At 40.9% G+C, this 13,450-nt stretch overlaps 1 protein-coding gene across 1 annotated transcript; it reads left to right on the top strand.

Annotated features, from left to right (window-relative positions):
* Window positions 1-95: 95 nt before the first annotated feature.
* Window positions 96-10,136, top strand: ZUP1 (zinc finger containing ubiquitin peptidase 1). The gene is made up of 9 exons (XM_076333468.1): window positions 96-407; window positions 2,515-2,631; window positions 3,536-3,645; window positions 4,401-4,569; window positions 6,041-6,229; window positions 6,549-6,717; window positions 7,386-7,537; window positions 7,881-8,101; window positions 9,341-10,136. Exons 1-9 carry the CDS (start codon window positions 98-100, stop codon window positions 9,386-9,388), a joined length of 1,485 nt encoding a protein of 494 aa, XP_076189583.1. The 5' UTR covers window positions 96-97; the 3' UTR covers window positions 9,389-10,136.
* Window positions 10,137-13,450: the final 3,314 nt, after the last annotated feature.

Raw genomic sequence — 13,450 nt, 5'->3', positions numbered from 1 at the left:
CAGCGGCAGCGGGCCGGACGTGACGAGCGACTGCCGGCGCGGGGCGGCCGTTGGGCGGCAGTTTCGTTTCCCGGGGGAGGCGGTCGTTGGCGGCGCCATGCTGGTGTGCGACGTCTGCGGGCAGGCGCTGTCCTCGGAGGCGGCGGTGCGGCGGCATCTGCGACGCACGCACCTGGACCGCCAGCCCCTTTGCCCGCTCTGCGGCGCCGCCGCCCCGGGCTACGACGAGCTTCGCCGGCACATCGAGGCGGCCCACCCGGAGCCGGAGCCGGGGCCGCCGGGCGCCCGCCGCCCTGATCTCGCCGCGGGGCTGCCCGAGTGCCCCTTCTGCGGGGAGGCGGCGGGGCGGGAGCTGGAGGCGCACGTCAGGGCGCGGCACGGGCACTTCCTGGGCGCCCCGGGCACAGGTGAGCGGCGGCGGCGGGGGGCGTCGCGCCTGGACCCCGCGGAGGTTGGGGCTGGCCGCGGCCGCCCGGGCGGGGAGCGGAGAACCGCGCTGCGGCGCCCGGCCGCCGGTGCCAGGGACTGACGGCCCGGGGGTGACTGCGCCGTGTTGGGGGCGCTGCGGGAGTGCCTCTTCCGCTGTGTTTTCATCCCGGCGCCTGCAGCTGGAGAGCTCCGGGACCGCTCGTGGGCGCAAACGGGGCGGTGGCTGAAGGCGGTAGAGGGAAGTCACTTGGAAAGGGGCAGCGAGTGAAGGCGATGGGGGTGTCGCTTGAAAAACCTGCTCCAGAGCAGAACTAAAAACACTAATACAGGCGAACCTGCAGTGTTTTGTATGCCCAAAATACACCGTCCGTATCGGTGAAAGCAAATCGTAAAGCTTTTGCGTGATAGGGAGGTGGTTTTTACCTATTTGGCATATGTTTGGTCACAAAGGTTTGACCGTGCCTCTTGAAGTCTCATCTTTGACAGGATCCTGTAGAGCAGTTGCAGTACTCGTTAGGGAAAGGTAGTTTTCAGATTGAAGTAGAGACAGGAAAGATCCAGCACTGAAGGATTCTGAAGTACTAAACGTTGATTTGGAGACCACGAGGATATTTTGGGGGATAAAGTTGGAGTAAGGAAAACAGTTATTTATTTGAATAGTGTGTTTTATTTTAAGTGTGGTCAGAATTTTATTCTAACTGTTCAAAGTTGCTGGTAGCTATTTCAGAAACTTAGTAATGGCATCTCTGCTAGTGGGTAATTCTCGTAGAATACTAGCATTCTGGATGTAACAAGCTATGTATATTGACAAGAAAAACAAATGGTGATGAGGTTGGAGAATGTGGCAGTATAATCAACCACACTGCATATTCTGTGATTAAAACTAGGTTTTTCTTAAAAATCCAGATCTTAGCATTGAACAATACTTTACTTCTATGGGTGCAAATAATGCAGAGCTTGAATAAATACCTTACTTGCATGCCAGTTTCTATTTTAAAAATAGTTGCATTAAGGGTGTCTTCGTTTTGTATGCACATCGTGTGTTTCAGGAAACTATATGTTTGCAGTGTTACGCAAACTGTTGCTGGTGAATTTAGATTATTATACCATCAAGTTTCCCTCCAGCCAGTCATGAGCTTCTAGCTTGGGGAAATGCTTTCCAGAAACAGCTAACATAGCATATTAATTCCTGTGTTTTGTGAACCTAGGAAGGTACAAATCTAGGGATTCAAAAGGAGGGCAGTAAAGATGGAGTCAGGCTCTTCTCTGTGGTGTCCAGTGAGAGGACAACAGGCAGTGGACACAAGTTGAAATACGGGAAGTGCCACCAAGAACACCTTTTTTCTTTTTTTTTTTTTTTTTTTTTTTTTTTTTTTTTTTTTTTTTTTTTTTTACACTGTGAGAGTGGTCAAACACTGGAATAAGTTGTCTGGGGAGCTTGTGCAGTGTCTATCCTTGAAGTTATTCGAAAACTGACTGGAAAAGGCCCTACGTAACTTAACCTGTTTAATTTGACCCTGCTTTGAGGGACTAGATGATCTCCGGAAGTCCTTTTGAACTTTAGCTATTCTATATGGTACTCTTCAATAATAATACTAAAACTGCAGAAAGAACATTTATTTGAGGAGATGCAGGAAGACCAACAAAGTAAGAATGACAGCACGTTTTACTTTATTCTTTCTGCCCACTAGCTGCTGTGTTATCACATGAATGTAAAAATTTTGTAAGCAAGTATTCTTCTGTTAGCAGGACAGATCTTTTCATTAACGGTTTGATATTTCAAACTAAGCATTTCTTAATACAAATATTATCACAGCAAATTGTGATCTATGAGTTAAATGGGGCAAAACTTGATTACTAGAAAGAAGGAATATGTGTCTTAAAATTGTCAGGTATTTAGATACAAATTCTTAATTGGTTAAGAGAGTAACAGCTGTTTAGAATTTGCTGCCTTTCACTGGGGAATTTCAATGGCAACACAAAATTCACTACTGTGCATTTATCTTAGACTTTATATCAATTAGGGGGGTGATTTCCACAAAAAACAGGAATTGCATTAATCAAGAAACTGCATTTCTTTTTCAGACACAGGAAATGGTGAACAGCTATATGAATGTCCAATGTGCAGTCTTACCTGTACAAACATTCAGATTCTTGAAGATCATGTGGATTTACACTTAGAGGAACAAAACTTTTCGGAAGGTACATGAAAGGACACAGGCTTTATAATACTTGAAAATATTTACAAGTATTTGCATGTTGCAGTATAGAATCCCAGACAAAATTTAAACTAAGTATTTCCTTATTTAAAAAGAGAACTGGACACGTGTGTAATGAAGTTAACATAGTTAATAGCAAGTCCTATCACTTGCCCAAGTTCCCTACTTAATTACACATGCTAAAAGAAATATTTGTCTATGCATGCTCGTTAAGTAAATGCACTGTATGTTAGCCAAAACTAAAACTTAGAGCAAAAAATGTTTAAAAGACAGCCATTTTTTTTTTTCCTAGCTCTATAGAAGGTTTACAAACATGGAATTTAGAGTGGCACATTCCAGTGTGATGAGCTGAAAATCTATAGCTTACGAAAACTTAAATTTTTTTTCTCAATTCTTTTCTCTAAATGCTTGTGCGGATTCATTAGTCATAGCGATAAAGTAAAGGAATCAAAATTAATTTTATTTATTAGCATGGCTAATAAAGTCCTAGAGATTCCCTATCCAGTTCTCTGATCCTAAATTTGTTTTTCTCACTTTGTTATGAGACTGCTGGCAGTGATCCTAGAAGCGACTAAGTGTGTGGTATTCAAGAAACTGGGACTTCTTGCTAACAATGAAGTGAAACATAGTAAACAAAAGCTGTTTTCTTAGTAGTAGAGGTACATGCATTATTTGCCAAGTACTCGCTCCTGTAACTCTGCATAAACTTTGTCCAAGTCAAGAGTCTGAGTCTTGGTAGACTGAATGCAGTCAGTCCTGTTTAGTGTTCATTGCTAATAGCTCAAAATAGTGTGGGATGCATCCTCTAAAATTAATGCCTAGATCCATCAAAGCATTGTTAACCTCCTGATCAAGTCCTCTTTCTTTGGAATGTTATTCCTGGGTAGGTGGAAACATAAGAGATCTAGAACTGGCTCAGCGACTCCAAACTGAAGAAGATAAATGGCAGAGATCAGAAGAAGAGAAGCGAGAGAGGGAAGAATTTAAAAAGCTGCAAGTACAGTAATATTTCTATATCGTAAAATTTTGAACAGTTGTGCCATTGGGAGCTGAGTATCTTGGAACTGTAATGGCCTGGAATGGACATACCAGGTCAGACCTGTGCAGTCAGACAGGCTGTGTTGAGGTAGTGGTGCAGGAGTGGGTTGCAGGCAAACACAAGCTCTTGGCAACCTGGCACAGGTGTTGGGCATGCCTGCCTCGAGCTACTTGGCTTTACTGCTTTGAGTGGTGCTGGCTCAGGATGGGGCCAGGTGCTCCCTGTGCATGACGTACTGCCCTCACTGGGGGCCCTGGCGCGCCTGCTGCCTCATACTGTGCTCCACCCAGCCCTAGTGCTCTGCCTTGCAGCGCAGCCTGGAGCGTATTAACTGGCAGAGTGCCTGAGGCCCTGAGCATCCTGGCTATCCTCTTCCTGGACACCATCACCTGCTCCAGTGACCGCTCCCCTGCTAGGTCCTGCTTCCCTCTCCCTCCCTCCTGATAGCTCATTTCCCGCTCTCGCTACCTCCTGGCCATTGACTGCCTCTGTGCCGATGGCTGCCTGCTCTTCAGATGTGGCTTTCCTAGTCCCACATTCCTATGCAAGAGTGAAGCTTGGCCTTCAGCTCTAAAATATCATAAATCTGAAGTTTTTATGTGTCACTGTTTACTATTTTTCAAAGTTACTGATTGTGCATGCAGCTTCTCGAAAATCACTAAAGGTGAATTTAAAAAATGTGATTTAAATCATGCACATTCCATCCCTAACAGAGACAGTATGGCTTGGATAATTCTGGAGGCTACAAGCAGCAATTCCTAAAGAATATGGAAAGGGAAGTTGATAGAGGAAGGATGCAGCCTTTTGACTATCACAAGAGAAAAGCTGACATGATGGAATGTTTGGCTTTCGGTATAGATGATGGGAAAACGAAGACCTCAGGTAAAAATGCTGAAATTATATAACTAAGACTGTACTTTTTAGACCTAGGTTGTAGTGACCAAACCTGTCTTTAACAAAGCATATAATTGGATGTTTAATATTGGTTACATCCTAATTCTAATCCTTATTTTCTAGATCAATCTATACCATTTTACCCCTAAACTAATAAGGAAATGAAAGCTTGGTATATGTCTAATCTTTATTCTAACCTGAAGACTTTTTTCTTCTTTTTTTTTTTCTTTTTTTGTGTGGAACCTTGGAACCAAGTTGTCTGGTTAAGGGCCCAAATACAATATGTATCAAAAGATGCAAATGTCTTATTACAAGTTGGTTGTCCTTGAGCGTATGCTTGTTTACTACTTAGCACTTATTGGTTCCTAACCTAGTGTAGCTGTTAAAATTTACAGTAGCCTTTTATCTTGTGTTTCAGTTAGTTGTATCATGTAAGCTGGTCCCAGGTAAGCACAGTGTTCATCTGATTACAAACTCCAAAAAGAGGCCTGGGAGGAGTAGACATCAACTTGATACATCTTTTTTGAAATGTTTTATAATTGGTACAAGCATACAGTGCCAATGCATTTCTGTGTCCCTTTCAAAAGGCTTTCTGGTCTTTACTTGCCAAGACCACAGTTCAAAGGTCTTTTAGCTTATTGCTAGTGGTTCTAGCTTACAAAATATCCATTTGGTTCTTGACAGATAAAATAAAATCTCTTCTATAAAATGTATTGAGTGGAAATAATACATTTAAAGTTTTCATTCTTGCTAATGATTTAGACTTCAGAGAGGAATTCAGAAAATAAGCTGTGATGGCTGTGGAATGATTGTCTTCACAATAGCGTGGCAATAAAGGGCCTTGAGAATGTGTGTATACAAATTGGAGAGAGCATTCCCAAGCATGTTCTTTCATGTAACAAAGGAGGATTTGGAATATCCTGCAAGTGGATGTTTTTAAAATATTTACAGTAATTCCCAGATTCTGTACCATTCCTTTTCTTGTCTTAGTTTCTCCAGGAAAAATAATTTGGGGGGAGTAAAAGGATTACATAGTATGTGTAAGTATTTCGATGTTTTTAAGGGGATGTTGTACTGGAGGTGGCAGTGGCATAGAAATGCTCTATTGGTGACATAACTTTTCCTGTTTCATTGTAATAGTCCCTGTGCATATCACAGTTTATAATGTAGTCCAAGCTGTTTAGTTTAAAATATTAATTGTGTAGCAGCAGTGAAAAAACAGCTTGAATTCTGAAAGCTTTGTAGTATATAAATTCATCAAAGTAAAGACCATCGAAATGAAATAGGTGCAACGTCCACTGGTTTTGTGATTTGGGTTCTAGATGTAACATAGGATCACTTAGAAGTTTTAAAATAAATTGACTTAACCTGTGTCTGTTCCAAGCTGGGGAAAGAACCTTTTTCTGTCAAATTTTATAGTTCATTTTACAGATAAACTTCATATTTGGTCTTCTTTTAGGAGTCATTGAAGCATTGTGCAAGTACTATCAGGACGAAAACAAAGACGTGAGGCATGTATGGCTTTCAACAGGAGTAGATCACTTCCACTCATCTTTGGGCGACCGAGGCTGGGGTTGCGGTTACAGGAATTTCCAAATGCTCCTTTCCTCACTGTTGCAAAACAGCTTGTATAATGACTGCTTGAGAGGTATTAGACAAAACGCTGCCTATTTGTTTCACGTACCTTGGATGACAACCTGCTGACTGATGTCTTACTTTTTCATTTACACAGCAAGGCTTACTAGGTCAATGATACCTATTAAATGCCTGTTACACCACTGCAACTTACTGTGGAAAGAATCAGAGGGGTGAATACTGGCAAGGCATGATGTGGTTGAAGTTTTAGCTTCAGGTTTTTTGGTGCATCTTTGTAACATTAACTGCCTCTTATAAAAGAAGCTGAATATTTTTAATTAGTGGACTATTTCAGTAACTGTAACCACAATTCAAAAGCTTTTCTGTTCCAGATACTACGCTAATTCCTAGTATACCAAAGATTCAGTCCATGATTGAAGATGCCTGGAGAGAAGGCTTTGATCCTCATGGGGCATCTCACTTCAACAACAGATTACACGGTTCCAAAGCATGGATAGGAGCATGTGAAATTTATTCGCTGTTAACCAGTCTCAGGATAAAGTAAATATTGCTTTTTTTTATGTTGTTGTTATTTTTAAGTGCTGTACCTTTAAAGGTCAGAATTGCCAACGGTGCGATGACAAAGCCACCTTAGTGGCTTTAAATTTAATCAACCTATAAACAGATCTGATTCAGCGCAGCATAAAGGTATGTAACTACTTATGCAGGTACATAAATTGAGTAACTACTTAGATCATTGAGGCTTGGTGAAGAATTATGCCACATAAGCATAAAATCAAACATTGATTAAAAACTTAATTTCTCTAGAAGTTTCTTAAGAAAAATCTGAATTTCAGCTATTCACTTGTGTAATTCTGAAAGATGCTAATTGGATTCTCTAGTGTAAGTGTATCACATACAAAAAATCAAACATTTTAATTTTTGCAAGCTTCACAAGTTCTTGTTAGACTGAACAGAGTAGAGTGTTTCTTTGTTACAGAATAAATCTTCCAGTTTTGAACAGTATGTATTGCATTGCTTTGTAATTATGTGTCCCCTACTCTCATATTTAAAAAAAAAAAAGTGGTAACAGCCACTTGATGCCTGGAATTGCTGTGTTTACAAAATGTTCTTGGTGCAGGAGGAAGGGACTGAGAGGTGAAAAAGTTGTTTTTAACAAACAACCTGCTTGAAATTTTATTGTTGTTTTCATTCTAAATGTTCTGTAGGTGTCAAATCATTGACTTTCACAAACCAACTGGCCCTATGGGTACACACCCTCGTTTATTTGAGTGGGTTTTGCGTTACTATTCTACAGATAATGAAGGTGGTGCAAAGGTAGCGTGTACTTCCAAACCACCTATCTACTTGCAACATCAAGGTCAGTATCACAATATGCTGGTTTCTTTCTATTCTCTATCTTTCTTTGTACGTGCTGCAATTCAGAGCAGCATTTTACATTCCTTCTTCATTTAATTGAAGGCGTGGCTTTATTTCCTGTTACTTTTTTAATGTAGTAAGAGCAACGTTAACAGTTTGTGTTTTTATTGGATGGACGAGCTGGGTGTGACTGGGATCTCAACTTTTTGATCTGCTCTTTACTTATAATTACCTTATTAAATTTCAAGAAATACCTTCCTTGATCTGAAAATAAGTAGTATGCTACAAAGAAGTAAATGGGATTTCTGTGGTTTTAAAATACTGAAAATCTATTTTGAAATTAGGTCATAGTCGTACTGTTGTTGGAATAGAAGAGAAGAAGAATAAAACCTTATGTTTGCTACTGTTTGACCCGGGATGTCCTGCCCAAGAAATGCAGAAACTGCTAAAACAAAACAGTGATGGTACTAGTCTCAAACTACTTCGGAAATTTGTGGGTAGCTTAAAAGAAAAGCAATACCAGATCGTGGCTGTAGACGGTGTACTCTCATTGGAAGAAAAAGCTGTAAGTATTTTGGAAAATAGTTTCTAAGAAAATTTAAGAGAATCTGCATCTCTTCTTTAATACTCAAATGCATATGCATATATGGTTGCTTGACGATTTTTTTTTTTTCCATTTCTTCACTTTCCTTGTTGTTCTTCTCTGCTACTTTCTGCTTACTCTCTGAATTATCACAGGATATCAATACCAAAAAGGTTTTGCATGTAAATGCATGCTACCTTGATGTAACTGACAACTTCCGAGTCTTTTAGGAGAAAATATTGTAAGAAAATGAAGGGGGGGGGGGGGGGGAAGCTTAATTTACGTGTGCAAACGGCTGCAAGCTTCCTAAGTCACTTACTGTGGCCTATAAAGTACTTACAAAGCATTCATAGTCCAAAATTATGTTCAGGGGTTTTTTTTGCGACTTTGTAAAGCTGTGTGGCGTCTATCAGCCTTTGATAGCTGAAGAACAAGGAGCACAGATACTGAGGCCTAACCATCCAATGTCTCCTCAGCTTGGACACTAGAACTAGTGCGTTCTGCTTTCTGAAAGTACTTAGAACTTCATATATTCAAAACACAGCTCTGAGCAACTTACATGTTTGAGCTGTCGGCATTTTTATAAATCCTATCCACATGTTTCACTTTGGGCATTGTAACTTTTTAAGACCTTAGAAGTTTTCAGCTGAATGTCATATGTGTTTTTTGTTTCTTAAGCTTTCTCTTTCCTACACTAACAAATTGATTCTGAGGAACCATGTTCCGATTCTGCGGTGTCTTATCAGCACTGTTCAGCACGTTCAAGCATCAGGACAGACTTTTATTTAAACTATGAAATAACTGGTGACTGAGTCACCTGCTCAACTGTATTTTACAACTATATATTGAAATGAAGTATTGTCTTAAGTGTTTTCTGGCCCTGAACACGTCAGAAATAGCAATGAAACACAGCCATCCTCTCTTCCTCCTACTGGCAAAAGCTTTACAATGCAGGACATAGTAAAAGGAAGAATGTTCTATGGGATTTGTGTGGGGTGCTTTCTTTGGTTTTGGTTTTTTTCCCTCTTTTCAAAGATTTGATTCATATTTAAAAATATCAATTATTTAGAATTTTGTCTTGAAAGCTCCCATTTAATTGAGATGAAATATAACCCCTTATACTCGTTAAGCTTACTAAACTACTAATTTGGAAAATGCTCTTTAAAGTGGTATTTTCGTTCATTAAACTATTCTCTTTCCCCTCTCCCCACCTTTTTTTAGGCTTGCTGCCATGCTTCTCAGGTCTTAACATCAGAGAAGATTCCTTAAAGGATGCCTTTATTACCTCTTTTGGAATCTGCTGGATGCAAAACAGTAAACTTCTGGACTGTGACCCTAACTCAACAATTTCTAGACTTAAAACTATGTCTCTATAAATGTTTGGGGGCTCTGGAGAAGCACAATACTAGAGTAAGCCTGCAGTTTTGGTCTTCAGTCAGAACTCTACCCTCCTGATGAATCTGTAACTCTGAGGTATCACAGTTCTTGTTTTACTAGAAAATTTGCTATTTTCTTAGTTGCTTAAATCACAAAGCAACACCTACCATCCCGTAGCAAACTATGCAGCATAGTTAACCGTCAGTAAGCAGTAGATAGAGATACTGTGGAACTAGTTTACTGGAGTGCCTCTGTAAATACATTTATGCTGACTCTGGCCAGTGCTCTATTTCTTACCAGATTTGATCAACAAATATCTATCACACCTCAGCAAATTCTCCTGCAACTATTCGCAAAGTACAGAGACAGTTCAGTGATTTCACGTGATACAGTCTGTTCCACTAGGGATTAGTTTACTACTGAACTTCTTTTCAGTTAGCCGGCTTCTCTCAATGTATCACTTGTAAACGTGACCATGTGTGCTTATGAAGTGGATCAGTATTAGCATTGGCTGTGAGGTCTAAGATAGTGGTGTCCAAAGTGGGGTGCGTGTGCTCTAAGGGCTACGCAATTGGGGTAGAGGAAGAAAATACTTCTTTTGTACCATGAATAAATAAAAGAAAACAAAAAAATGAATAAAGTGTTTATTTCATCTTTATTTCATCCTTTTTTTTATTTCTATTTTTTGTGTATGTTTTATAATGTATAGCCCCGAGGCTTCGGAGGCATCTCAAAAGCACATTTGAACTGACTGTTGACTAGGGGCTCCATTGTGCAGGGTTAGTGCCATTTAAGACACTGGAGCTATCTACTGAGAGAAGTATCTTGGGTGTTTGAGGCACCCTACTGTCTCTTAAGACATGCTGCTCTGGCTGAATGTAAGAGTCATGCCTCTCCAGCAGGGCAGCTTGAGGCTGTGAGGGATGGTCAAGTGTGTTGCAAATAGCACTAGGTGCCTCTTTTTAAGCAACTGAATCGTGCCATGGCATCCATTTACTGTAACTAGAGTTTAGATACTTCCCTTTCATTTAGACTCTTACATGTTGACGCCTAGATGTAGGTATAGGAGTTTTACCATTAGTCTGTTTCTCTCATGTTTAATAAGGTCTGGCAATAAGAACTAGTAATCTTTAGAAGTAGTGAAATGCGTGAACATGTAAAAATATTGCAACCCATGAATCAATAATTTTTCTGAAACATGCACAAAAGTAAAAATTTTAATTACGAAAACACGTTAATTCCAGTAGGTATGTAGAAGTGACCTATAGCCTGTGGAAGGGTTAAAAATTTAGGACACTGGAGGGGCTGAGACTAGGGACAGAGTTCCTGGGAATTGGGGGACCACCAGCTCCCATATTATCCCTGGTCTGTGTGGCACATGTTCTTACACCACGTGAGGTTTTGCAGTCATGCCATCATTTAACCTCTCACGGATACACTTCAATCTTTTCTGCACTGTTCCCTCACCTCCCCGGTGACTTGGGCCGAGTCTGTACCTCGCTAAGGCTCTACTAATTCCAGACCGAGTATGTTCTTTACCAGTGTGAACACTGTGCCCAGATGTGTAAGTCTAAGAAGCAGGAATTGCAGCTCAGGCCCGGCTCTTCACTAATGTGTTCAAACTGCCATTGGGACTAAGCTGGTGTTTCAGTGAAATGCTGTAACGTGCCAAATTTGAAATATCTCTTTGTACTGGCTTGTATGTGCTGTTTGATTCCTATGTAGTCACCATGGGGCGGCTAGATAGTAAGTGAGCAGAACAGTGGGAGTCTCACTTGATCCAGCTGAAGATGCCTCTGCAAGGGCCCTTGCAATGGCGATTCCTGGCACCACCTGGACAGCGACCAGCCACTTCAGATACTTGATTCCCTGTGTAAGCATGGCCTTATGCCAAGATCCCAATAAATTTTGTTGTCTTTGTTTTGTTGGGGTTTTTTGGGGGTTTTTTAACAAGCACTATGGGAGCGTCAGAGCAACACAAGCCTAATTACAGATTTATTAAGGTCAAGTTCCTGGTGTCTCATTTGTTTCAGCTTGACTCCGGGAATGCCATGCAAAGGTCCGACCAACCAAGGTAATCACAGTATGACAAATAATAGTCTTTTCAGGGAATTGCAGCTGGGGCAGGGTAATGGGGTAACTTTCAAACATTAGCTGGGCACCTCTGGAAAGAAAGCAGTGGGGTAACAAAACGTTAAAATAACCCTAATGAGACCCAGGACGATAGCCTGAATTGCTACCAGAAGTTTGCCCTGAGAGAGGGAATGAGTGCTTTTGGGCTCAATGCTGACTAACATAACTGCTTAAGGGATGTTGCCTCTTATCGTTAGACTCCCCTGGGTTCACAGAAGCTGAACTGTTTATCTTCTTTGCAAATAGTTGTCTCAGAGAAACAAGAGGATCCTGTTTGGATCTGTTCACAAGACCCTGAATATTTGGTTAACCGCTTGGGTGAAGAAACTGACGGTGTGTTCCTGAAATTCCAAGAAGGGCTTTGATCCGCTTTTCTCTTCCCAGGCGGCAGGGCAACGGAAGGAGTAGTACACGTTTGTAATCAGAAGTAAATCACAGAGACTTGTCATTGCTGGGGGTCCTAGCCGCTCGTGTTCAGCTGCAAACTGTATTTTCTGAAAAAAGCAGCAAAGGAGTGTGTGAACCTGCACCAGACAGAGCACAAGCTGATTACCGAAAGGCCTCCTGAGTCTGCTATACATCGAGTGCTGAAGCAGTTTATTCTTTACATGGAGTAAACTAACTCTCAGAAAAGCTTCAGGTGATTATCGTGAAAATTGCCACTTGGGTTCGTCAGAAGCTGTAACTGTTTTACCATGACTTTAAAAATGTGTTCATTTCTCCTTGGGAACAATGTCAAAACTCCATAAATTCAAAATTTTGGGGGCAAAATGTTTCATTCTTTTTTGTCTATTTATATTCAATTTATCTTATATATGACTTGTCCAAGTACTTTTTTATATACTACAATATTAAGAACTTATAGAGACTTTAATGTGAACATTATTTTGAAGCAAAAAATGAAGTTATCTAATTCTAGTATGCTAGTAATATTCTAGTAATTCTAGTATTTAATTCTAATACACATTGCTTTATAGATAGGCATTTTTAGATTAAATGTTCCTAATTGAAGGTTCCAGTGAAAAATGTGGATTTTGGTGACCCTTAGGTTTTTCTCACAGAAACAATTTTAACACATTCTAATTATTCTCTTGGGCTATATGGCAGTGAATTCCATTGCACCCTCCAGCCCTGAAAGTGATGATTTCCTCTGTGCAGACAAGAGCTCACCTGTACAGGGTGTTTTCTAGCATGTTATTTCAGCGCTGTTCCTCTCCTTTCTACAGGTGGCCTGTAGGGGGTCAGGCAGGAAGCATCTGTAGCGTGGAGAGATGTGATAAGTTTTAATTCCATCTCATGGTTATTTCATAACAGTTTTCATATTAGAAAGAGAGAGAGATGCAGAGAATGTTCAGACAACACTGCATGGATTACACTGCGTTTTCCATGCAAGCACAGCAAATAAAGGTTTTTTATGTTTTTTTAATGGCAGTCAGATTCTAGAGATGAAGAGTTTAGAGAAGGGCATTACTATGAGCAACCACTCCCATTTGAGCCTGTCCTGGTTTCGGCTGAGATAGAGTTAATTTCCTTCCCAGTAGCTGGTACAGTGCTGTGTTTTGGATTTAGCATGAGAATAATGTTGATAACACACCGATGTTTTAATTGTTGCTCAGTAGTGCTTACACTAGTCAAGGACTTTTCAGCTTCCCATGCTCTACCCACTGAGAAGGCTGGAGGTGCACAAGAAGCTGGGAGGGGGCGCAGCCAGGACAGCTGACCCAAACTGGCCAAAGGGACATTCCATACCGTGTGACGTCATGCTCAGTATATAAACTGGGGGAAGCTGGCCGGGGGGGCCGCTGCTTGGGGACTGGCTGA

This window comes from Aptenodytes patagonicus, chromosome 3 (genome assembly GCF_965638725.1).
Source record: "Aptenodytes patagonicus chromosome 3, bAptPat1.pri.cur, whole genome shotgun sequence".
NCBI classification, from domain to species: domain Eukaryota; kingdom Metazoa; phylum Chordata; class Aves; order Sphenisciformes; family Spheniscidae; genus Aptenodytes; species Aptenodytes patagonicus.
This window is presented reverse-complemented; position numbering and strand designations above follow the sequence as displayed.

Bases quoted from the DNA above. Each gene is read 5' to 3' on its own strand.
- ZUP1 (XM_076333468.1), top strand. From the start codon at position 98: ATGCTGGTGTGCGACGTCTGCGGGCAGGCGCTGTCCTCGGAGGCGGCG. The intron at 3,646-4,400 runs GTACAGTAATAT...CATCCCTAACAG, and splicing joins AAGAATTTAAAAAGCTGCAA to AGACAGTATGGCTTGGATAA. The intron at 8,102-9,340 runs GTAAGTATTTTG...ACCTTTTTTTAG, and splicing joins TCTCATTGGAAGAAAAAGCT to GCTTGCTGCCATGCTTCTCA.